General features: G+C 42.8%; 1 protein-coding gene across 3 annotated transcripts in view; it reads right to left on the bottom strand.

Annotated features, from left to right (window-relative positions):
* SLC25A26 (solute carrier family 25 member 26) overlaps positions 1-27,374 on the bottom strand; it is an 82,992-nt gene that overhangs the window by 7,812 nt on the left and 47,806 nt on the right. For all 3 annotated transcript variants that reach the window (XM_031049236.2, XM_031049237.2, XM_005149402.4), the window contains exons 6-7: positions 16,892-16,936; positions 5,873-5,942 (exon numbers count right to left, since the gene is read on the bottom strand). In XM_031049236.2, the coding sequence (XP_030905096.1) occupies positions 5,873-5,942; positions 16,892-16,936 (115 nt within the window). The remainder of the gene's footprint in view (positions 1-5,872; positions 5,943-16,891; positions 16,937-27,374) is intronic.

Genomic DNA, 27,374 nt, shown 5'->3' with positions numbered 1-27,374 from the left:
TCATATCAGATCCCAATAATCTTTTCCATGCATTCATTCCTAACAGTGTCTTATTGGCAGAAGCTTCAGTTTTGGCTGATGGAGTGATTAGAACAAACACAATTTATCCTGGTATGATATTCTTATCTGAAAGGTTTAATCAAGACTGATCAGTTTGCATTTTTCCTCAGCTAACGTCTGGATCTGTCAGACTCCTGTTACTAACATTTCATTTTCCATCACTGGGAAGTATTTGGTACAAAATTACCAATTGATTTAGAATGACAACAGCAACAATAAAGTACTTTGTAAGCACGACAAGCAGCAGGATAGTGGCTAAATTACAAGTAAGTTTGTATACGTTTGACGAAGCCACAAGATTAAAACTAGCTTTTGTTGGGAACAGCATTTTACTGAAGGCAGTGAGTCTGACAGAATGAATTAGCTCCAGCCTTAACCCTAAAAGTCCAATGTAGTTTTAGGGTGATCTCTTCAATGTTAGTACACAGGTATCCAAGAACAGGCTCTAGCACTAGTTAAGTACTGCTCAGTCCCATCTACTCTACAGTAAAAGAACTTAAAACCATGACTCTTTTGAAATCATCAGGTTAATACAACAGATACAAACTAGGCCAGCCAGAGCCGACTCATTCAAAATAAGGAGGGGTGTACACTGCACTAATGCACAGTCATGACCAACAGATCTTTAAATTACACCTTTAGTCTATTCCTGCTGCCACTGAATTCTCCAAGAGCTGCCATGTAAGGCTGGAATCTGCTCAACTAATCAGCCAAAGGGAAAAGCCAATATCAAAGTACCAGGTATCAGATAAGGAAGGCCCAGATACATCCAGCCTTACACTCCTCATCACTCCAGCTTCTCTACAGAGATGACAGAGGAAACAGCATCTATGCAGGCAGTCTGCATCTAGACACAGTCACCAGCTTTCTCCCTTGCCCTAGCAGTGTCTGGTGATGACTTGGGCTCAGCAAGTAGTCATAAAGATGGATTTACACATGGGAGAAGGTCCTTGCCTTGTTAACACTTCCAGCAGAGTGACAAACTGCTTTATTGGGAAAGTAAAACTTCACACAGTAGTGGAAAATTCATCACCTGTCTCCCAAGAAGTACAATGGACACTGTGTGTATTCACATCAGCTGAGCACCTAAACTTCACCAAGCTCAAGGTGTTAAACAGAAAATCTCTCTGCTACTCACACTTCCCCAGTGAGCAGCTCTTGACAGATGTGCTAGTGACAGACATCTGCAGAGAATGATTTACCTGTATTCCCAATAAGAAGTCTCAATATTCCCACTTTTCTAGCTGCCATATGCAAATAAAACTTGAGACACATCAGAACAGAGTGAAATACTTCACCCGAGAACAATACATAACCCTAGGTCCTCGCAGTAAGGTGGCTGCCTGCAGGATCTGTTGCTGCTACAGAATGTTTCACAGGTTCCTTGACACACTCCTCACGTAAGACCCTATGAAGTGAAGAAGTTCTTCAGCCACTATATAATCTTCTACCATTACAGCTTTCCCTCAGCCCTTCTAAAGGGTCCAGGGAACCCTTCTGGCCATCACAAAGGCTCATCCTGATTCTGTGTTTCTGTTTTCTGGCCAGACCCTGGCACTCTCTCCTGCAACACCAGCCCAGCTTAGCAAGTCAAGCTTGTTTTAAGACACAGACACTTGTGCTTGATTAATGTCCTTGATGAACTAGCACACCTTAGGAAAAGAAAAAAGTCCAGGTTAAGCTGTATTATTGCCTGTCTTCATTGCTGTTTTCTGAACCAACATCTGAAGATTATCCAGCACTGATTCAGGACTGAATCCCAGATCCAGCTTGAAAAACTGAGTCACACACTCAGTTCCAACACTAAACCTCACAGCCACCTCCTCCACTGACTGATTTCCAAGTCCACAAATGGTAATTTTCACAACTCTTCAATCAATTGGTTCATATTTTAACCTTTATTTTATTGATAGCATGTTATTTTTTGTTAAGAGGAAGTTTATTCTGGCCCTGTCTCACTGTGGGAACAACACCTGCCAACAGAAGAGCAAAGGGACCCAAGAACCTCTTTGGATTTCAACAGAAATGGTAAGAGGGAAAGCACTGCCCCTCCAGTGATTTAACCAATTCAGGGTTAGAGACATGGTCAAAGCAGACACTATGGGGAAATCTTGAGAACCAGTCAAACATTCATGCAGAGCTATAGAGCTAAAGAGGCTTTTAGACACAGTGTGTAATCTTGTCAGAGCCGATTAGGTCAGAACAAAAGTGATGGGAAGTCTTCCCTCTTAATGTGCAAAAAAGCTCTTGTTACTGCTCTATTATTCACTAGACTTGCTCCTCCATTCTTAGTGACTTTGTCACCACACAGCATTCATTATTAATGTGAAGCCACACTATTTTTTACAATAGGGAGAAAGAAGGTGTCTGTAACAGATGCAATTTTCAATGTCATTAAATGGACACTTGGGTTCTTTGACAGGTTGGAGATCACCTCATTGGTATGAGGCAGTACTTTCCTTTCCAAATACCTGACAGCAGAATTCCATTTCCACCAGCCCACTTCCATGGAGGACACCTAAATCCTATCCAGAAAGCTGTTTGGGATGGCCTGTGCTGTATTATGCGGGGCTGGGGTGCAGTAGTCCAACCCAGCAGCATAAGCTCAGAGAAGACTAGAGCATGGAATGCAACCACAATCATGCCTGGCCTGCCCACAGCATGGGGAATGCTTCCCTTCTTTGAATGCAGCCTGCTAAAGCCTGGGCCCAAATGTGGGCTGATGTCCAAACACGAGGCAAGGTTTGGTTCAAATGCAACCTCAGGATTAAAGTCTACCCTTGGGTTCCTCTCCTCTGGCTGCTCAGGCATCACCTTCTCTCACTCCCCAACTGGTGCAAACATCTCCTCTAGTTAAGATACCAGAGATGAACAGAGTTTGACACAGCCTCCAGAGATTAAATTATTAACAGATGAGACAGAGAGGACTGATTCAAAATCTCATATTTATGCTCATGCCTATTAGGTTTCTATAAAAAACCCATGGATCACATACAGATCTTACACATGTGCACTCAACAAGGAAGAGTTGGGCCTCTCACAGCACTTTGGCTCAAATCACTGCCATTTCACAGGCACTAGGGATGGAATCCAATATATTGTTGCTCTTTGTTCCGTCTTCGGCAAATAATCAACGATGATTTAGCTAGGAACCAACCAATGCACACAGACACACACATATGTGTGTGCCATAAAGGGAAGCCAAACAAGACTTTTCTTTCAGGTTATTTCAGCTCATTACTCTGCCCCTCAAGACCTCTAACATATTTTTAGAAAGCACTGAATTCAAGCAAAGAGCACAGGAGAAAAGCAGTTCTGTGTGATTTCACTATCCCACTACTACCATGTTGGCATTTGACAGCATCTCTTCATTTAAAGACTGGGGTTTGGATAATCCTCTCCGTCTAAGGTTTAGAACACGATGATTTTAAATCATTCAGATGCACACATGAATCTTATTTTATTCACAGGGGACTGGTGAGGTTTTGAAGTGGAAAGAAAGGGATAAACAGTTTGGTCTAGTTTTTCTTCCCTCATTTGAAGCTCTATGCAGGTAGTTGATTTTTAACCACAGAATCCATTCTTCAGAAAGCAGGAAATTATTCTTCCACTGCCTCCACTCAGCAAGAAGGCTAAATATTTGCAGTGAAACTGAATGGATATGGTACCAGATTACATCAATACAGGGCCTGTCTGTTACATGCCTGCAGAGGGAGGCAATGGAGATGGAAGGAGAAGGTTCTGATCCATGAAGAGTTGAACCTCATGAGTTTTGAAGCAGATCCTCAAAGAATAAATGAGAAAAGAAGTTTAAAATACTGTGAAGAGAGAAGAATGGGGAAACAAAGAACAGAGAAGGAAAACCAAGCTGGAGGAAGTGAAGGTGGAAGGATAACCCAGAGAATATTCACCATCAATTACAGCACGATCTACAAAATAGCACTCCAGCTCTACAAAGATTTGTGCCTGGGATGTAGAGCCCGTAAAGACACCTAGGCTAAACTGTCTCATCTACCACCACCATGGACCTGGAAGTCTCTGTGCTGCTCCAGGAGGACCCAGTGTCTCCCCAGCATCTGCCAAAGGACAGCAAAGTGTTTATGCACAACCATGCCTCCGGAAGCTCCTTCTTGTAATATTTCTGCTAGAAAGTGAACAGACACTACTGAACATCCACCAAATAGCAGCAAGTCCAAGCATAACCGGTCAGAATCAGGCATACAGAAAAGGAAGTGGGGGCACTAGGCTAGATTTCCCATTGAGGCACCAAATTGGACTTCAGGAAATTACTCTGCAAGGCCTTGGGTAAATCAGATAACCTTTCAAGCTCTCTGAACACGCCTGAACACAGGTTTTGTATCAATCTGACTGTAAAGAAATCAACGGAGCTAAATTAATGATCCCCATCACACCTGCAGACACACAGATTGCATTCTAAAGCATTTTTGGTCTGATAGCTTGTTTAGTTTCAAACCAAAAATGAGCGACCTGCTTCAATCACTCTGATTCCATCTGCACTGACTTGATGTCAGTGTAAAGCCTAACAGTAGACAAGATTTTAATCAGAATAAAACTCCTTTCCCATCACATAAACATAAAAATACAGCTGGACAAGACCACAAGAGGTTACCTAAAATACCCCCTTTGTCCCATAATGGAATCAATTGAACTTAAACCATTCCAACACAGCTCATGCGCAGGATCTATTAAACCATGTGCAGCTACAGCCATGCTTTCTTCTCTCAAGTCATGCAGTTACAGCACCCATCAAAAGGAAGTCTGCTGGAATCCTGCTGCTATTAATACTGCAATTCCCCTAACAGAGGTTGTTTAAAAAAACCTTACATACGATGTAATGGCTCTAATTTTACAAGTTATCAAAGAACAAGCTTTGCTTTTGATAGTCTCTATTTCCAGAAATGCTATAATTCCTCTTTAAACAGGATTTATTTTTTTTTCCACAGACTCTGTTACTGGTTTGGAATCTCAAAATGTATTTTAGCTCCTTGGGGAAAGGCTCGGGCTATCCATCTCTTTACTAATCTGTTTTTTCTATTAGACAGTTGCATCTCTCCTCCCTCAAACTTGTCAGCTCTACTGATGAGTCATTAATTGCTTTCTTTTCGAAACAACTACAGTAGGCTAAAATCAAGCAAGAAGCCTACTGAAGAATTCAATTAACTTCTGGCTTGTTTGGTAATAAATAGTGTAGTATTGTGTTCTGCCACTCTTTATTCTTGTCCTAGTGTCTGGAGATTGCCCAGATGTTTCATCCTGTGCTGTTGGGTTCCCCCCCTCCCCTTTCTGCTGTGGAAGGCTCTAGCCTGCGGGCTGTGCAGCACTAGCCTCTGCTCTCCTGGCTCTAGTTAATCTACATGGCTGTCAGAGCTGTCACATGAATGGTGAATCATGGCCTCTCGCTGCAATCACTTCAACCCCTGGGGAAGTGCTCGGTGCAAACAGCTGCACAAACCCCCACCCAAGCAAAAGTTTCTCCTAGATGAGGATTTTACAAATCAACTTTGAAATGATGACAAAGCCTGAGTGACAGGCCCCTGGTTCTTAAAGAACTGAAATTTGTCAAAAACAAATTGCTTGTCTTTCAAACAGACACCCTGTTTGAGCCTTTCCCCCCTCCCCACCCCTTCTCTTTCCTTTGCTGACTTTTCCATTTCCAAACAACAACTGGATCCGTTTTCGTCTAAACAAACTTGAATTACAAAGGAATGTTGTTCTGCTGTACTTAATAGATTTGCACATTTTTCCCCTTTCTTCTTTAGTCTTTCCCAGTGTAACATATAATCCTTTGCACCTGCAAAAGCTCCACAGACTGCTGACTGCCAAGAATCCACCACGTGACCCTGCTTCCATGACCAGAGATCCTGTGTTTAAAGAGAAAGGAAAATAAAAAGTTATTAAATGTTTGAATCTATCTGATCCCCATGTGAGTTAACTCCGAGGATGGGAACTTAAGTGAAAGGCTATTTTTGTGGCATTTTTCAGTGATGTAATAAGTGATTTTTCCCAAGGAACTTGTGTACTTGAACGAGCAGATGGAGTTAGAAAGATGTCTGGAACCGAGGAAGGCTTGAAGCAAATTGCTTTCAGGGATTTCATATGTATGTATTTAAGCCTGTGGCCATGCAGCTTTGCAATTATGTTGTGAATTTACTGTCTTTTTGGCAGATGAAACAGTGCAAAGCAAAACACTGGGGGGGGAGAGAGTAGCATGCAAGAACCAGTATCAGTTCAGCCCAGATGCAGCAAACACTCTCATTTAAAATGAACAGTACCCAGCACAGTGAGACATATCCTGTTTGTCCCTACATTTCTTAAACCAATGCTTCCTTTCACACTCCCAAAAACCCCCCATCATTAAGAAATTGCTCTTATCACTCCCATTACATCCCAAAGCAGGTGTGTCTCTGTTTTTCACTTGGCGTCACTAGGGACCACACACCCTTCTCCTCCCTGCTGCTCCCACACACCATGCTCCAATCCATTAACTCACAGCATCATTTAAACATGCACATTTAAAACCACCACCAAGAGAAGTGCCTTCTAAAAAACACCTATCGAGAATCACAGCAGCTTGATGTGTCCGATCAGTATCAGCAGCAAAGGCTGATGCGTGCTGGGATGGTTTCTATTATGCCGCTTTGTTCTCTCCTCCTCCGCTCCACCACCTCCCTCCCATCTCCTGACATGCTTAACGCTGGAAGTTCTCTGAAGGAGAGGTTTCTGGTTTATGATGTGAGGACCAGTGCTGAGCAAAAAGCAGTGGGATTCATGGCCCTTCTCAGGCCTACCACAGAGAAATCAGTAATCTCATTTTATAGCTGTGGCACTATCTCATTCTTTTTAAAGCCATATTACTTCTATGCTATAAAACTTCCTTACAAGCAGCCCTGTAGCTGTGCTACGCTGCGATGCTGCTCTCAGGCTCCTGGGTCTGCAATACAGGCACTTTCCACTGGGGTACGAGAGCTCATTGCCTTCATTTGCTGACTCTTCATTTAACGCGCTGTCCCTGTGACTCGCCTCTTCCAGCTTGGCTGGTGGTTGTATTTCAGTTGAATGTTTTAAAAATCAAACTGTTCAAGCAACAATAGCCAGCCACAATGTTGTTTGGTCTCCTGCCACAGCTAAATAGCTGCAGCTCTGCTGTACGAAAGCACTAAAGGGATTTCAGTCTCTTTAATGCTAGCCACGCTTTTCTGGGTGTTTGCAGGATGGGTTTCTATTCTGCTGTCACACACAGCAGAAACTGATTTTCATCTTGTAAGCAAATAAATAGGGATTCATAATTATTCAAACCCATAAGAGGTTTTTCTGGAATAACTTACACTCTTTGGACACACAGCTTTCTTGTAGCTCAGTCTTGCTGGATGAAGGACACATCTGCCCAAGACAAAAAGTGCTTCCTTCTGAAGCACTTAGGTATTGTCAAAGCATAAATCCCACCCTCAAAATCCAATTTCGAAACACTTCAAGTACTTAAAAAGCCTCAATTTGAAGCTCATGGTTTAGAATTTAACTCCTGGAGCCACTTGATATGAACAGAATTAGTGTATTTTTGCATTAAGTGTTCTCCAAGCATGCCTACCCTACAACTAAACCTGAGAACTCAGAATCACTACTTCTGTAGTGCAAAAAAATCACTACGAAAGATCTGCTGGAGGACTGGGAGGAAAACCAGCACATTAATACAGACATTCATGGCTTTGCCAGAAGCCAAGACTAATTCTCAGTCATGACGGGGTTTTATGTTAATGGCATTGTCCAAAGAAAGAGGAAAAGGTCAGTCTTAATTCTTGGCATGTAGCTCTGAAATCTAGTTTCTGATAAAGGCTGGCTTCCCAGTACAGTTCTGCACTGAGAGCCTTTGCCAAGCCAGGCAAATGGTGATGAATTCCCGTTATTGCCTGCAAATTGACAACAGGTATTTGCAGCAGTCATGCAATATGGAAAATTGTGTAGAAGGGTGGAGCCAGGAACAGTTCAATTAAATTAGGGAAAAGGAGAATTGAGGCTGGAGAACAGGAAGAAAATTCCCCAACAGTGAGGTCTACTGAAGAGCGGGGCCAGCCTCCCCAGGGAGGAGAGGAAAGCCCTCTCCTTTGAGTCATTTAAAAATAGACTGGAGAAGGCACTCGAGACTGTACTGTGGGGAATAATCCTGTGTTGGCAAGGGCAGGATGAGATGACTTCATGCATTTCTTTCCATCTCCAATTTCGGTGATTCACCCAAGCTCCAAACCTGAACATGCAGAAGAGCAAGAGAGAAGCGGGGCAGGAGGACATCATCCAAAAGGAAGCTGAGAGGAACAAGTGTCACAAGGCCAAGAGGACCAGCAGGACTCTAGCCCAAATTCTTTCTACCCACACCCATGCTATGGGCCAAGCTGATGAGCTGAAGGCCACATGTGTTTTCTCTCAGAGCCCACAGACCCACTTATCGACAGGGCTTTGTGGTAAGTCAGGCTTGTAAGTTCTTCACAAATGCTCGCCTTTGTGCTGCATTAAGCATGGTTTTAATACTCCTAACACAGAGCAAAGCACAGAAGCTATTAGAGGCTTGACCACTGTAAAACTAAAACCTTGTTCCTGGAAAGAAATACAGGATTCACAATCAATCTTCCACAGAGCACTGACTTTGGACAGAATTGCTGGTTACTTGCAGTGATACTGCAATAGATAATGCTCTGCCAAGCCCAGATTGAGAAGAGCCTCCCACTCCAGGTGACAGCTCCCTGCTCAGAGCCTCCACACAGGGCAGAGGCATCCTGGTAATGCCTGCAGATGCCCTACAACTACACTGCTTTCTCCATATATGCTCTTGCAGTATGAAACTGGGAATAATAAACTGGGAATTATAAGCAACACAACCACAACAATTGGACCAGCCCGGTTTCCTCATCACCAAATGGCTCCTACCTGCTTACACTGTGCTCCTCCTGCAGAAGGCTGCAGGAGATAATGAGACTTTTCCAAGGCAATACCCATTCCCACTAGTATTCACAGCCTAGGAAAGCAAAATGACAAGGAGCACATTACATGAAAGTGGGCCGCCATGCCAAGCCTGTGTCATGTGTATTCTATTAAGCTGAAGGCTGAATAGAAGACTTTGTTTTCCACTTCAAAGGACCCCATCCCAATCTCTCGCTCTTCCCTTATGAATAACAAATTGGAAATAAATCTTCTGGCTGAAGTGCATGGAAACTCGTACAGTTGGGGCCCTCTGCAGCTTCCCAGCTCAATCACATGCTAATTTTTATTGTAAACACTTTCATGTGATATATATGTAAATCTCGCTGTGCATCGCTGCACCATGTAAAGCAATCCAGAGGGTGCGTCCTCAAGGGATGGGACCCAGCGGGAAGCCTGAATGCACATTTCCAATTATTCACAGGGATAATGTTCACAGAGAAGGGTCAAGTTTTATATGTGGGCAGAGCCTTACTTTTCTTCCCAACGATCCCATTTCATGCTGCCCCATAGGCCTGTGTCCTCTGCTTCTCACTACAAATGTTATTTAGCTCTTTTGATACTGAGAATACAAGGAAGCTCATTTTGCTGGGCAGAAAGTGCATTGAAAAAGCTACTCTTAGGATATACCAAAGGATTTTCAATCTAGTTGGGTCTTGGTCCATATTCAGGATATATTCAGATATATTCTGTTATATATTGGGAATGCGCAACACTTGCCTCTCTCTCAAACCTGATGACAGGATCAACACCCCAAACACTATAGGAAGCATCGCAGAGAAAGAGATATCTCTGCCTTGGCCTTGCTGTTCTGCAGGCACTAAGACGCAAGCAGACCTCATGGCATACACTAAACTTGAGGCCTGCAGCTGAGTAAATATTACAATTCACTCCAACGATAAGCATCTGCAGTATTTCCACATAACCCTCTGTTCAAGGCAGTGTTCAACTTTGTGATAACAGAGGGGAGGAAAAATCTCTCCAAATTAATCACACGGATTTGTGTGCATGTGCAGTCCTGCAGACCGAAGAAAGAAAAGCAATTTTCACATTTGCCTTTGCTACTAGGTATTTTGCTTTCAACGTGGCATTCTGCATGGCTGAGCCTCACAGATGCATGGCACGTTAGCTACAGGAGAAGCAAAAACTCTGTGAGCTGATCGCAGTTTCTATATGTAAAATCAAGCATACAGCATAGAGCCAAATGTCCTCCCCAGTGAATTTCTACATACATATGTGCAGCATATGTGCTAGTACATGTGTATATTATCTTGCAGGAAACATGCAAGCCCAAACATGGGAAAAATTCAATGATCTAAGTTCACTGTTGACAAAAGCATTGAGACCCAATTGCGCTAATGGAGTTGTGCTCACTTAAGCCAGTTCTGAATTTGGCCCTAGAATTAAACCCACCTAAATTTTAGGTAAATTGAAAGAGAACAAAAGTTGGCCTACATGCAACAGCATATTTTTCACGTTAAAAGCATTTCATTCCCTTTTTCTCTCCATATAATACTGCATTGATGGCTGTGACCCATTTGGATGTAAATCAAAATGGATGTACTAAAAGCCTGGTTAAATAAAATGTCTTCGAAACAGTGTTCCCATGGTAAAGGCAGAACATAATATGCCGGCAACACTCAGTTTCCATGGCATGCAGGGCCATATATGTGCCTGGGGAGGCAAATGTACCTCTGAAAAATCACTTTGAAGTTAGAATGGCTTTCCTTGAGCATCTGCACTGCCACTACCTGCTAATAAATCTGTGCTTCATGCAGGCTTGCATGAATAAATTCCATGGAAGGATCACAAGCTTTTTAAGGTTCTTCAGCAAGAAGCAAGTGTCCGAATCAAACAGTGCGCCCTTCACACTGATTACTTCTGTATTGTACCAAAAAAACCCCAGATGTCATTGGCAACCTCAGCAGCTTCTAGCGAACCGCTTGTGGTCTAGGCATGACCAAGGCCATCACAATCTGGCTCTGTATCTCCAAGACTGTGTGAGTCTGGTTTACTTCTGCCGTTTTAAATGCTGCATTGATGAGCCAAGCCCATCTGACTTTCTCAAACGTGCCTGCAGTGCTATAAGTAAGGATTGCATTTGTTTCTTGCTCTTCAGTGCAGATGGCGTACAGCATTCCTTCGACTGCGCTTCAAGGCTGTGTGAATGACACTTATTGTGGCACTAATAAAGCGAGGGCTGTTTGCTGAACAGCTGTTGGGGACATTGTTCTTTTGTGAGGAAAATGCAGCCGTTATGCTAATGGCATGCACAGGCCACGCTGGCCGCAAGTTACATCACGCCTGGAAATGTGTTTTCCTGATAGAGCACCTAAGCGAATGGCAGACACGTTAGCGTTATTTAACCATTAGGACTTAATCCCTAATTCAGCCCGCTCGTTACTCAAAGAGGGAGTGAGGTATGGTAGAATACTTACTCCACTGCCTGCAAGGAAATGGGTTTAAAGCTGGACCTGGGTTTCATTTACTCTTGACTTACACGTAGCTGAGTGCAGCAGAAGGAAATACTAGACTGCTTCTCCAGGAAAAAAGGAAAGCTGTCACCTACCTATGGAGGAGGGTAAGAGCCATTTTAGGCCCCAGTTTGGCTACATTCCTCTATTTTCTACTTCTCCTGTTAAAAAGCAACAGGCTTGATTGTAAATTTTAGGAGGGAAATAGCATGTGGTTTATTGTTTCAATGGTGGAGTTATAAACACATATTACTGCTGAGAGCCCCAGCTGCCCAGGCAGAAGCATTCTGTAAACTTCTCATTCTTATTAACTTCAAAACTCAGGTGCAATGAGCTCCAACCAAGATTAGAGCCTCCACTCTCCGCAGAAACCCACCAAGCAGTCTTTGTACAGCATACTTCAAAATACATCTCAAAGGTATGTCTGCACTGACAACTACAAGCAAGGCTAAGTCCACTTCGAGCCAGACCTGTTCACACCCTCTACTGCCTATACCAGCTCCTCAGAGTTCTCTGGGGAGAGTAACCAAGACAACCAAGCATATGAGTACACATGCCAATGTCTTCATGCAGATCAGTCCGACAGCAGATTTCCTAAGCTCTGCTCCTCTCAAAGCAAGTGTCCTGTTCCTGGGGTGACAACTGAACCTGGATGGAAAACAAGGGACCTAAGGAAACATAAGACCAATCCCAAGCCTGCTCTCCATTGTGTGGGCAAAAACCAGTTTAGGAACACAGGGAACTTCTGTTCTGACCCAACCAACCTTCTGATACTGCTCAGCCTCACACAGGAACGGCTGGACTCTCCCCATTGTCTTAACTACAATGCCCAGTTTATTTCACAGGGTGGAAACATGCCAGTGTGTACTCTCCTGAAGCCATCGAAGCATAGCTCTGCTTTCTTAGCATCTTACAGCACTACCACATGCCACCACAGTCATTACAAAATCCCACTGTCTATAAGCATCCTGTCTCTGGCTGTTGCTCCTGAAGGTCCAACCAAGTATTTCCTTGTAAAACACTTGTTAATTTGTGAGATTCACAGATTTGAGAAAATTACCTAATTGCTAACGCCAGTGACAGAAAACCACATGGGCTCACTATAGCTGCAGAAAGTCTTTGAGCTTTAGGTTTTGGCCAGCACCAAGACAAAGAAGGAAATCCTGGCCCCACGTAGTACCAGAAGAGTCAGACCATCACCCTGAGCATGGCTAGTCCAAGGTTTTTATCTTTCCTTGCAGGTCCTGGGCCAGCAGAGTAGCACAGTCTGTGCCAGCCCTCCCAGGACCCACGGGCACACACAGTCTGCAGGGAGAAGTCAGCCTGACCCTGATGTTACACAGTCTTAGCACCACCCAACTGTCCCATCTCAGAATCAGACATGTCTAATGAAAAATAAAAGGTTCCCAGGACAATAGGTTTGTTTTCCTTTAAAAAACAACCAACCAACCAAAACCCCCCTTGTTTTTCAAGTCTACTCATTTGAGACCTATGTCCTCCGATCCCACCTGCTCCTTCCCTCCTCACTGGCTACCAAAGCCTTTTCTCCAGACATACAATACATTTGGTCTATAAAGAGACTATTCTCCATGTACAGCTGCATTTGAGTAACTCTCAGAGGCTCTGAAGCGCAGCCAACACGCAGAAATATAAAACCCAAGAGGCCTGAGTCTTGTTTCACCTGGGACGGGTTTACCTTACACACAGCTCTGTTCTCTGAGGGAGCTGGCCATTCCCACTCAGCCATAAGATGCAGGCATTTTTGACAAGATGTTTCTGGACTTAAACCTAACCAGAAGCTCTTGATTTTGAGGGAAGAGGGGGTTAAGCATTATTTTGTTGAAAAAGAACCACTGATGCCCTGTATTTCTGTGGTATTTCCACAGCAGAAATTAAAGTTATCTTTTTCTCAGGTCTAAAAGAGAAAAAAACACTTATTAAAGCACAACATGAAACAGATGATACATCATTTACGGTTGGTAGGTATTACAATATGATGATCACAAGTGCTGAATAAAATGCCTGAACACAAAAGGAGATAATAGAGAAGGGATGAGCTCCACAGGGCTACAGTCACCATAGTGGAGACTACACACACAGGGCAGCAGGGTGAGAGCAGGAGAGCTGTGCTAGACTCTCTGTAACCCACAACATTTCATGCCAAATACACAGCCTGTAATATGAAATTCCCACAATGAAGAACACACGTACAGTATTTCCAAAGCAAATTACAGAGGCACCCTGGAAATTCCAGGACAGAATACAAGGGGACTGTGTCTTACATTATTGCAAAACTTGAACTAATATGGAAGGCAGTGTGCTTTGCAGGCGTTTGGGAAGCACACCACATCTGTGCTCTGCTGCCTTTCTTCATGGCCAGCTGGCTTGGAGATGGAATCAGAAGCATTAGCCCTAAAAGAACCTAAATCTGATCAAACAGCCCCTGTGGTCATTAGCCATGGTGCTCCTCCAAGGGTTGGTGTAGTGAAGAGTGAATGGGGTTTGAAATGCCCCTTCTTTTCCTGAACTCTAAGATGAATTCAAACTTTGTTCCACTGTAAGGCTTGGGCTAAAAAGACAGAGAAGAGCAACACTAACTCAGGCTCAGCCTAGCACAGAATTACAATGTCTGTCCTGAAATTCAATACAACACTGCAGTTTTCTTCTTCCCTTTGGTTTATATCAATAATCTAAACCAAAGTATAGAAAAAAAGAAGAATTAGCAAAAGAAAGGACATGAAGCATGCATTAAAGCAGTGGGTGCTGCCTACACCATAATTTCTTTACTGCTGTTTCTTAATTCATTGTGAACTAAGAAAGAATCCTATTAACTGCTTCTAAATTGTGTGTTCACCTGAGTAACTGGCAGGATAGCTTATATCTGAAGCAGTATCTGTTTCTTGCTAATCACTGCAATACCCTCTTTGCCAGCACGCTTAGCATACGTAACTGTATAGGTCAATCATTCATAAAATGCTCTCTTCTAACCTAGTTTAGTGCACAGTATGTAAGTTTACTCTCACATGGGACAGCTGGTCTACATTCACAGACAGAACAAAACTGTGCACGTAAACTTTGTGGCTAAAATCTGCTGGAAGCATAATGAATAACCAGAGCAGCTTGGAACAAAGCAGACAGAAAAAATGGGATAGAGAAACACCTGATTTGATACCTACATCAAACCTTTATTAAGCTTCTTTAAGCTTAACAACCTTCTGCTGGCTGCAACCAGCATGTATGGAAAGAAAAAGGAAACTTTCGTCTTCTTCCATGTACTAACTGTCCTTTACAATGGAAAAATATTTTTCCTGATTTTTATGATGATTAAGTTGTTCAGGGAATTATAAGACTGAGTCTATCTTCCATCAGCTCGTGTAACTGAGTACTAATGGTTTTAAAAATAACAGAGTCATGGCACTTGTTCTGTTCTGCTCTGCAAGATGACCCACACACATCACACACAACTGCTCCAGCATTTCCTTTCTCAAGTAATCGCATTAACACAGTGTAGAATCCTCAGACATCACCTCAATAACTTCTCCATGTTCAGGCTTTGTATTGTTTTTATCTTGTCCTTGGGACTTCTACCTCTTCTTAACTGCCATCTCTTTCATTCTCCCTTCCTGCACCCATGAGTATCCCTAGCCTGCATATTACTCCTATCGATGCTACTTGCCCACATCCAGTCTGCTGGATCATAGTGGTTTTTTCCCTTTGCTGTACTGTCAGGGCAATTTTTAAGAGCTCCATTCAGATAAACAATACATATCCTGCTTTCATTGCCTAGCTTTGATGTGACAAACCTCGAGCGCTCTCCATGTGCTGAGCCAAGGTGACTGGAGCACGTAAGACTGATCTTTGCAGTTATCTGCTCTTGGTTCTACTGTCAGAATATATTGCAATGGGTTTGTGGAACAAACTGACCTGGTTTTGTTTCTCTTCAGATCTGCACTGAGCTCTTTAGATTAAACATGATGTCTCATCCTAAGTGACTCACTCCTGTAGCCAGCTAAATTCAAACTGTCTTCTTTAAAGCCTGCAGTCTAAACAATACATTTTATTGTCACAGCTACGTGGACATTAGTTAAACCAACTTTACAGTCTGCAAACAACCACACAATGTTGCTGGTTTATGTGGCTTTGGCAAGAACACGGCACTTTTTCTCTTTAAGCACTGCCACCTCTTGCTCCCAAGCACTGCTGCTGCACTAACAATTAGCAGGTCAGGCCAGCATCCCTGCTGAAGAGTTTACACAAAGCCATTCCTGCACGCTGGCAGGGAAAGAGATTCCTAATAAGGCAGCCAAAGCTGCCCTGTCCAATGGGACAATACCCAGACACCATATCAGGCTGAGCTCATGAAGAACCTACAGAATTCTCTATGAACACAGCTCAGTTCTGTGAAAGCTCTTGTATGATTTCATGCTCCTTCTGCTTGTGGACTGCCCTTTGTATTTAACTCATTGAAGTCTCTAGATGCAACATCCACACTGTGGGTTTGTCCCCATAGAACAACCCAAGCCACTTACAGTGAGAGAACAAGCTATTGTCTCAAGGATAATATAAGTCCTTCTAACTAAATGGAAGCAGCAAGGGACAAGGAAGATCATCACAGGATCCCATCCTTCCAACACCACTGCCCAATTTGGGTGTCAGCAGCCAGCTTGCTCAGAAGTCCAGTACCCTTAACACAAAGAAAGTTATTTTCAGGTCCTCTCCTACAAATATTTTATTTTGCTACAATGCTTTTAGTGACCTGCAATAATTGTCCATGTTTCCAATCCAGATTCCAAAGCACCTGAAGAAGCCTTTCCTTCACCTTCTGCAGTGAGTTAGAGCAAAACCAGAGAGATGAGGAAATGCCATGTCTTCAAATCCAGTCCTGTGCTCAACAATCTAGACCCTGACTCTGTCCATGATAAACAGAGCAACCAGCTGATGGGAGAATATAGCGTATCATTGTGAAACACTGCACTATTAGAATATCGTCTACTGACAGCTTCTTTAAATGACCTTTATTTAAATGAAGTATATGCAGCCAATAGCCTGTCAGTGACACAGTCTCTCTGTGTCTGCAAAACACCATCAGTTTTCTCTGTATCAACTGCAATTTCCCAATTACTTTGAAGAATAAAACACTAAAACAAAAAGATTAGATTTCTGGTATGTTGGGGACTTAAATTTAGACTGCATGCTACACATCAATGGTTAGATATCCCCTGTTATTTTTCAGTTATTCTGGCATAGGTAGGTTAGTACATACTGATTCTTGGACGTGCCCATAATTAGGATAACCAAGTTAGGTAAGTTACCATGGGAAGCCTTTGCAAAATGCATAACTTTTATTTCTCTCATTAAAGAGGACTTACCTTTAAGGACTCCCAGAGGGGAAACTGTACCAGAGAGAAAGGAATCTGGAGAGGTGGGAAAAGAAAAAACAACATAATGTTACAAAAGCAAATGAGGTTGGCATGCTCCTCCACTGGCTAAATTAAGAACAGTTATTGTTCACTCAGAGAACTGCAGCTTATTACATTTACAAATCTTTACGGACACTTTATGTACGCTGCCATTAAATGACTGGTTTCACTAAAGCAGTTTTACTTTGTTTATCACATTCCCTGCTGAGAGGTTAATGTATTGGTACCAGGGTGGCCTACAAGAGCAATAAGCAGCATGATCTAGTGCAGGGACATTCCTGGTTTGACGCTTAGCCAAGGAAGCCATAAGGATGGTTCAAGAAACACGTTCCCAAGACCACGGTCACAGCTTGGCAAAAATACATCTTCAGCAATAGACACTCTCACAAAGGCTGAGCTGAAAACAGTTGTGTTCCAACCAAGGCTCTGCAGTTGAGCATCAGCTGCGGAACTTTCTCCCAGTAATCTCATATGAAAAAGCCCCCTTGAGAGTTAAATGCAGGATGTGAAGAGCTACCACAGTCAACTAAAACTCAAAGGATAAGCTTGGTGGTTCTCATCTCCCCACATATAATGAGAGGTTCTTCTGTCCAGCAACAGCCTGTATCTCTGCCTAGGCTCATTCTCATTGCCATGTGTCCCCAACAGTTGCCTACTTTGGAGATTTTGCCCTGATAAACACCTCATGACCAGCTTAACACTCTTAACCAATTCTTGACACATGGGGGGGAAAAAGCAAACACACATTGCTGTCAGCTCTGTCAGCTCTTTAGGGCGAACATATGTAATAAGTCAGTTTTTACCATAAACAGTGATTCTTTGCAACAAGAGACATCGCTTTCTAAGATTACACCTTCCCTTAGAATTTCTTCCTCACTTCTCCATTCTCTCCACTAAGTTCTTCTGTATCTTTCTCCTCCATCACCACTATGACAAGCCATGTCCAATATCCTCCTCTGGTGCCACCCCTGCCATCTCCAGTCGAACAATCTATCTCAAGACATCTTGGAAATAGAGGTCCCTAGGAAAACAGTACTGTGCTAGAGTTGCCCTACAGATGTATGTGTAGGTCTGCTTTGCCCCTTCCTAAATGCATCTGCAGTTAACTTCTCCATTTTGACAGCCAGTCAAGCCCCAGTTTTAAATCTTCTTCCAAGTATCTATTTTCTTCTCCTACTTTTAACTTTCTTCCCCAAACATGATGCATGTTGGGTCAGTTTCCTCCTTAGGCTGACTTGCAGATCGTGCATCATTTTATCAGTCTCAGAGAGAACTTACGCACCTTTTGCCATGTAGTAGATGCTCAACATGGGTCACATTTAACTAATACATAAATCTTTGATCTTTGTGAGTAATGTCAGGTTAAAAACATTCACTACAGAGGGACGAACTGCTTATTAAACCCAAATTCACACTACACAAAGGAATCTGCAATGGTACATCCATTAAACATCACAAGAGCTAAAGAGTCCTGTCTGCTTCACTGTGTTGCAACTAATGATTAATAAATGAGTCTATTAGGTTAATCTGCCAGGCAAAACGAAGCTTGACAGGCACCTGCCACAGAACATTTGTTATCTATTCGGGCAGGAAATGGCAGTGAGAAGAAATCAATGTCACTGCTGTACATTGAGCTGACAAACTGAAATCTCAGAGGAAGTTTGTCATCTTGAGCAATGAGCAATATCCCTGGTGGCAGCTCCGAGCCCCACAATAAAGGTCAGACATGGCTCTTATTTATCAGGGCCTTGAAACTCTACTGTAGCAATTAAATTTCCCTTTTAATATTGGGTGAAAAAGCCCGGCTATTTGACAGTAATGTGTGGTAATATATTTATGAGAAGATATATATATATCCACATGCTGCTGCGTCATTGTTGAATTGGAGTTAAATGGCACGATTTCTTTGCAATGTAAAATGAAGAGCAGCATAATCTATTATCTAGGCAAAAAAACGGGGAAAAAAGAAACAATACCCACTACATTTGCTTCAAATTTGTTAAAAGAGAGGAAAGGAAACGCTCTGTATCCAGCTGTACACCAAACAAAACAGGCTTTCAAACACAGCCTCCAAGTTTCGCTTTCCTATGCTCACGAAGGAGTGGTAAAATTCTGCAGCTGTTAACAAGACAACAAGGGAAGCTTTTGACATAAACCCCTTTTTATCTCCCAGCTCGAAGCATTTCGATCTGAGAGGAAATTTGTTCACGACCGCTGTTTGATTTTCGGCGTTCCTGGTGTTTGCTTTCCATGTCCTGCTCAGCAGGGACCCGACCTGGATGGGGATTATCTGTTTCACTTTTCCCCGTGCGCCCCATGAGCTGCTGCTATGCACAGGCTTCCAAAGTGCCTGGGAATAGTATGGATGTATGACAGTGGGATCTGCACAGCCACTGGGGTCCCTCCTCTCTAGGATGCCTGCAGGATAAGGGCCTAAACATCCCTAAGTCCCACACTGATCGCATTTGAAAGCTTGAAAAAAGCAAACAAACTGGGAAGCTCCGCCAACAAAACCATGCAGGGCAGCACCTTTGCCTTCATGAAGATGGTACTAAGGAGATGTCCTCCATTTTTTACAGTTATCCGTTGTAGCCTGTTTGACAACATCGTGATTTAAAGACAAAACCCACACAAGCAATTTCATGGGTACTGGAATGGAAGGGAATCTGGCTTCCTGCAGGTTTTGTCATCAGATTCACTGAAGCCAAATAATTTCCGAGCTGTGTTCATCGATCTTCTTGAGATGGGGAACTCCATCACATTTCCCCTCAACATTCCACAGCCCCTGTTGAAAGTTCGGTTCCAACTGCAAGCCTTTCCCAAACCCCTTCATTGCCCTTATTCTCCTCTCACATTCTCCTCTTAAAGAAACTCAGAGGAACTTCTATTTCTCTTTGCAGCTTCTGCCTTTCCACCTCATTTCTGTAGCCAGCGTGTCCAAGGGCTGCACAGGCTGCCATGCATTCATGTGTGCATACAACCCCTTTGCATAAGCCTTGTTTCCCTGAGAGACCAGACTAAGCAACCCACGCCCAAAGGCAGGATTAATGTATGCAAAAATGAAACAGCTCTGCAAGGGTAGCTCATCCAACAAAGCCTTTAGATGGCTAATTGCCCTTTATTCCTCTACTACGACAGAGGTGGCAAAATCTCCTAGGCTGGAGACACTTCTTAATTTGAACATTTACAGCATTTTATTCTTTTTCGTACTTTGGTTTGCAAAAAGGAAAGCTTTTCAGCAATGAACAGAATCACACCCTGCCAGGCAGCGATATTTATGCCTGAAATAGGCTAAAACAACAATAAAAATGTGGTCCGCACATGTGGGTAACTCTGTGCCAGCAAATATGAAACCCTGGCGAGCTCCACCACCCTCCCATTCGATGTTAATATAAAATAGACAGAGAGTACCAGTTCTCGTGTCTGGCCTAATGTTATATAACTGTGCTGTTTGTTCAATGCAGTCAGCTCTTACACCAAAAAAAAGAAGTTTAAAACCCCCAGAGCGCTGTAAATTGCTGTCCTGAAATGTCTTCTAGGTTAGTGACATTCTCATTTACTGTGGTCCCTGTAGTCCTCAGCACCTGATGCCTAACTTAATGTAATGAATGTTGCAGGTTCTTATTTCTACAGATCTGCTTAATTCCCCTGATACAGGCATTTTAAAGATTCATTTTAATAAGCTACTTCTACCAAGAGTCTCACTTCACAGCCAGAGCACAGACACACACATCTCACTCTATGAAAACACCAACCTGAAGATGGATGGCAGAGCAAAAGTCCTACAATCACGTACTTTTTAAGTAAAAGCAATTTACAGCAGACCCACTGTAGCTACAACACATTTTAATGTAACTCAAAATTCACCCATTCAGTATCTGATTGCTAAACTGCAAGCTGACATTGTCCTGAAGGAAACGCTGCAGCCAGGGAGCAAAGAGAAGATGCTGAAGGAATGACAAAGAGGGAGAGGGAGAACCAAAAGGAAAAAAACCCCAACCAAACCAACTCATCAGCCCCTTCAGAACTGGGATTCCCTTCCAAATATGAGAATTCTTTCACACAAAGAGGAAACAGATGTCCACGGCTGGAATTTGCATGTGGCTTTATTCTCTTCTAGGATACAATAAAACTACTCTTCTTCTCATCCTCCAAGCTAGAAATTAAACAGTGGCATGTCATGCAGAGTCCAGCTGTGCTTTCTACCTCCAATCTTTATTAGCAATATATTTAAAAAGAAGAAGAGAGAGAGACAGAAAGAAAGGGAGAAACTAGAAAAGCATAAGAAATGAAAAAACTATGTGGTATGTGTTCTCAAAACAATATAAAACCTACAGATGTTCTTACTAATCTGTGGCACATGTTTGTTTATTCAGGTTTTCCCTGTCTCCAGTTCAGCAGGCTTTGCTCTCCAAAACAGCTATCTGTTTTTACAAATGTTAGAGTAAATACTGCAGGAGAGACTGGCATAAACAGTGAGAGGAGGAACAGGCGCACCTTGTAAGAGCAATCTGTGCCCCTGGAACTGTGCCTCCATTCCAGGAACAGCTCCTTCCATTCCTCCACTGTTCCCTATATTAACAGCAATGGGAGGAAAGCCAACAGCTATGAAGAGAATTTTGAGAGTACGGGTATCACAAAGGCCAATGACAAGGACATCAGTTCTTGAACTGCAGTCATGGAGTCGTTCTCAAGCTTGCACCTAACCTATCAGTAGCATGTTCTTTGACAAGGCTCACAGAGACACTGTCATGTTGAAGCCTGTATTTATAAGGAGCACCCCATCACAGTGATTGAGCTGCAGATGCCAAACTGTGCCTTCTCCATTACAATTACAAAACAAAAAATCTAATAACCCACTTTTGAGTATCAAAGAACGTTCCAAGGATCCATAAACCACAAACTTCAGGAAAACAATCTTCCCTTTACTGAAGTCCCTATTACATTCCTTTTTTTTTAAGTCAGCTTCTTTATAAAAGATGGTTCTCTCAAATAGGTTCATGTTACAGTAGAAGAAAACGTTGTCTGCACACTGCAGTTAGCACCAAAACATTTCCATTAATAATCACAGTAAATCTGATTCAGTGCCTTGTCCTAAAATTCTTTACACACTTGCCCAGTACATCTGGATTATAATAAACTGGTGTTCCAGCTATAAATATACTTTCCCTATGGTACAATTCAAAAAGACAGCGTGAAACGAGGTAAACTTCTCCCTGGTCATGTCAGAGGTCACAGCAATTGGCACTGTTAGGAAGACTTGTACCTTTCTGCAGTTCTGACAGTGAAGATGTAGAGGAGCTCAGTACTGCCAGCATTGATTGTATGCCCCAAAGCTGACAAAGTAGACTTATTTTGTTGCACAGCTTCAATAAATACTGCATCCCAGGAACCTAACAAAGGTAATTTGTAATCTTAACATGAATGAAAGACTGTCAAATCCATCAGCTGTGTTCCCAGAGATGGAAGGTATGAGTGTAGTGAAAGAACAAACAAGTTTATATGTTAAATAAATGATGGAGGGCTTTGTTAATAAACACTGATGTAACTAGAAACAAACCTCTTCAGGCAAGTATGACAACACTGGTACAGCAATGACCAGAGAAGATCTTCTCTTGGCTCCATTCCTTGAGGGACATAGTGAAACACCAAGTTCACATACGGCACCTTCCTGTAAGACTGCATGAAGACAAAGAGGGGTGGAAGCCCCTGGGAAGTTGGGTCAGCACAGCTAAACCATCAAGTTGCATTTGCAACAACTTTCCACAGCTCTTCAGTTTTGAACCTTGGCTCTACAGCACTGCCAGAGGCAAAGGAACACCATTTAAGGTGGTAGAAACCAAGTACCATGAGCATCACTAAAACAAAACCTTCAGATCATGCACCAGCAGCTACCTGAAGTAATCAGCAATTCCCTCATTTCTAAGCAAGTAACATTAACCCTGTGTGAGCTGGGAGACAACTACAACCTATAAGCAGGGAGAAACACAGAATTCCTGAATAATGTTTGTTATTCTGATGCACTGATCCTCAAATAAACATTTGCACCTTGCTTCCTCTGTTTCCCCAGCTCTAAACCCAGAGTATTTCCACTAGTCACCTGGCACATGTGAATGGAAGTAAAGTCCTTTCAGAGACAAAATATTATGTGCCCCACAGGGTTGCTTAATTTGGCTACAAATCATTTGCATAGATGTCCTGTGGGCCTGCGTGGCAGAACTGCACATGCAACAGGCTTGTAGAAAGCACTGCACGCTTGTTATAAAAGCGGCACATGTTGCGTAGAGACAGATAAATACAAGGAAAATTCTACCTAGTTTTCTCTCCTCTAGAAAAAGGTTTTATAACAAGAAAGAAAGAAAAGAAACAAGTTTTTCTGGAGAGGCAATGTTGAGCAGTGAAGGGGAAAGACACAGTCAGAGATCCGGCATGACTGTGTGTTCCCAAAACATGAGGAAAATAGAAGCACTGAGGCAGATGCACAAACTCAATGCAGGCTGGATTGATTTAAGGGAGCCTGATCATCACAGAGCCTTAACTTTGCCCACGCGTGAGACAGACCATCATTGAGCTATTAATGGCTCTTTCTTCAAAGAACAGTATTAACAGCCTTGAAAATCTCCCCCCACCCTTTTGCACCAGACCCTTTACAGAGAGGACAGAATAACTATTAGGAATGGTATGTTAGCCACAAAAGTTGATCTTATTGGACTTTAAGCACAAGCTGGACCAATCAGCCCCTAATTAGACAAATAATATCCATGTTCACCCATTTTCCAGCAAAGCAGCACTGAAGGAGATGCTTGTTTTGCCATTCATCCTTGAAAACAACATGCCCAGAAAAATCCCCAACAAGAAAATGAATATGCTGACACTGATTTGTACATGCTGCTTGCAAGGCACAGATAAAAATCTTGTAGGCTAAAAGATGAGTTTAGCAGTTGTAGAAGAATGAAGGTATTGTTTAACAGGAAGCAGATGTATGTCAGATGGCAAACTCATTAAAGTGTCCCATCGTTAAAGGAAACGGGATAACAACGAGCCATCTGAAAAAACCTGAACTGATCAGGAAATACACAAGCCGCAGCTAATCTCCTATTTATTGGTAGGTAATGCCTTTAAGTCATGCACATGCATTGAGTTTAGGAGCATGAAGGGCTAATCTTTGTTCTCATGAAAAAACCACAGGGGCAGAACCCTGGAGCGTGGAGCGCAGCATTGCTGGAAGAAGTCTTGTGAGGAAAAACTTGAACATTTGGAGAAGCTATTACATCAGGACGTGGGTGCAGACACACACACGTGGTTATGTGCTGCTGTTCGGGCGGCACATCAGCTCACTAGCTTTGAAGGCATTTTAATGTACATCTTACATACATTTAGCATTTTAAATAGAAGTATAATTTTTTAAATGCCTTTTGAAGACACCTATTGAGAGACAGCCTCTAAATACAAGCTTTTAAACTCTAATAAAAGAAATCAAATGTATAGGTAGGTGCTGGAGTGATAGATTTGGAGTATCAGAGTTGAACAGTTCTTCACATGAGGATTTTGCAGGGGATACAAGGACTTAAGCACAAGGAATTAGACAAGTAGCATGCTTGATTCACAAAGCAGGTGGATCTGTGGAGAGGAGTGAGAGTATTGCTTCATCCAGCAAATATTCAATCAGAGAAACTTAACAACAGTGCAGCTGTAATCACACTGACATCAGCAGAGGAACTCTTGTCCTCGGAGTAACAGCCACAAGAAACATGTGTTTCTCCCTTCCTGGATGTATCTCAACCCTTAGCAGTTCTGTTACAAATGTCTTGTTACTACATTCTGATTACAAGTATAACAGAGCAGCTCTCACCATAACAAAATAAATTCATCTCTTACCAGGAGATTTCTGAGCGTCACTAGAAAAACTGTCATAGGGAAATCCATCTCTGCCTTTGCATATGGGCCTGATCCAGAGTTCATTGAAAGCACTGGGAATTCTGCACATGTGGGTTTGATAGCTTCTGGATCAGGACCCAGAATGGTCAAGATGGAGGAAAGAGGAGGGAGTAGATGCATGGTTCTAGCATACAACACAAGGATCAACTCATTTGGATCCTACCACATCCTTCCCAGGATGCACAGACTCCTGATGAGAACAGGATCTAGGATGTGCTCTTTTAAACTTCTTGAATGGCTGCAAATTCCCTGCTTTTACAGAAACTGTACCTGAGCCCAAGCCATGCACATTTCAGTACCACTTAAATTCCCGATAAAGTTAATGTAAGCTGAGCAAATCCTCTTGAGTGTTTTCCCAAACACAAACATTGGTATTTCACTGCATTGATAGCCCTGATTATTGGGTAAGGATAGTCCCACATATCTGTCTGATTACCTGGTAAGGGTATTCTTGTCTTTTGTGGAGGAAAAAGAAAAAAGACAACCAAAGGCTGCTTTAACCTAAACACCCCACAGATGCTATGAGATTACTCCATCAAGGCCGATGCAAAGCCAACATCAACAGAACTACTACTATAAATCACTAAATTGGAACTTCTGTTTTTGAAGTGCGTGACCGTGCAGCACTGTTTATGTATCTCACACCAGTACCTCCATCATGTGGCAGACAGAAAAAATGCAGATTAATGTCAGATTTAGGAAAGGCTATTCATGTAAAGGTGTTCTACTTATCTTACACACAAAAATGCACACTTATGTATATACACATTCAAGCTTTTATGAGCCTCTCACAAAACGGGGCGCTGCTAAGCTTGCTTCTGTGATGGCTGTTTTCAGCTATTGAGAAAGATCCGTGTCTGCATTGCACAGCACAGGTAAAAGAAGAAAGGGCTTTGTCCTGGAAGGTGCTCACAGCCTCATTGGTCAGGTCCCAGTGGGTGCCACTGAAACAACACACAGGGGAAGCTGCAGCAGGCCAAGGTGAGGTTTCTGGCATACAGGCCTAAACAGCAAGTCAGTACAGGAGGAGTTAAAGGACTTACCCTCACAGACTCCTTGAAGGGGTTCATCATATCTGATCTTCACCACTATTAGCTGAATAGGAGTTAGTTCTGCAAAGCACTAAAACATGTCTAATTTTCTACCTCTTTATAGAGCAGCAGTCAAATACGTCCCTATGTCCTGTACTGAACAGTCTGACTATCCTGTGTGCCTGAAATAAGACTGGACTATTTTGTCTCCCTCATCTACCTCTATTTTTTAATAAACAGTAGCATTTATTCAGCCCAACCACAAGCCATGGTCTTGCAGAAGCCACCAAGTGAAATGACTTGCCTGTGTTCCACTGGGAGCCATAGTACCTTATGACAATGTTCTCCCTTGCTTTCATGTATTGAAACACAAGCTTTCCTGGACTGCAGCTACAGTCCTACAAACTTTAATTCTACATTATGAAATACTTAATCTGAAACTCACTAAAGGTAGCTGAAAAATCACAACAAGAATTTGATCGAACCCAAATAACAGCCAGACAATGCACATACTGATACAGGAAGGATGCTTCCTTTAAAGCCTTTTCTTTACCCTCTGTAGTTTTTTTGATGGTTTAACCAGTTCTGCAGACTCTAACTATTTAAACAGGAAGCCCCCTGGACACAGCAGGCCTCCCTGCCTATATGGCTGGAGAGCTACTCTGCTCCTAATGGTGCATTTCTTTCCCCCCCTCACCGCTGAAGGTAGCAGCTGTACCATGTCGGGTCAGGCACTGCAGGGCCACAAGGGACTCACTGCTCTCGCAGGTGAGGACTTGCAGACTTGTCCATTGCTACTGAGCCCCAGGGAAAGCCATCCCGCTGCCTACATCCCCAACTTCCTGCCTGTCAGCAAGCTGGAAAAAGCTTCAGAGAGGCTAGCTGCATCTGCAAACCCAGCGTGCAGAGAGCAGGGAGGGTTTGCATCCGAGGACCTCTTTAAGGCTTCCTCAAAGGAGCAAAGGAGTCTAACCCTGCCTGCACAACAGCACAACCATTGTAAGACCTGTGGAAATAAAAGCCATGGCTCTTTATGATTTGTTTTAATTCCTTCGTGGAGAAGATGCTTTCACCATACGCCTTTAAATTCATTTGCATGTCTTCATGCAGCCACATCATTTCCGTCTGCTTGAGGATCTGTCATAACCACGATGTTAAACCAAATATAAATAAACCACAAAGCTAAACCAAAACAATTTCTCACACTCAGTTACCCAGCTTGGACGTGAGGAAAGGGCGTGAAACTACAAGAGCACAGGAACAGGATCCAGAAGGGTGCTTTGGTGGGCAAGAACTAAACTGGAACATCCCACATACACACAAACCCTTCTTTTCTTCACTTGCTCATCCTGCATGGCTGTTCACACATCCCAGCTATAGGTTTGGGCTATCTTCAGAGCCTGATAGGAGGTGAGCCACAGAGCACAGCAGCAACAAAGTCTTGTTCTACGAAATCCTGGTTA

Source organism: Melopsittacus undulatus, chromosome 9 (genome assembly GCF_012275295.1).
Source record: "Melopsittacus undulatus isolate bMelUnd1 chromosome 9, bMelUnd1.mat.Z, whole genome shotgun sequence".
NCBI classification, from domain to species: Eukaryota; Metazoa; Chordata; class Aves; order Psittaciformes; family Psittaculidae; genus Melopsittacus; species Melopsittacus undulatus.
The sequence above is the reverse complement of the archived record's forward strand: the minus strand, read 5'-3'. Positions and strand labels throughout refer to the sequence as shown.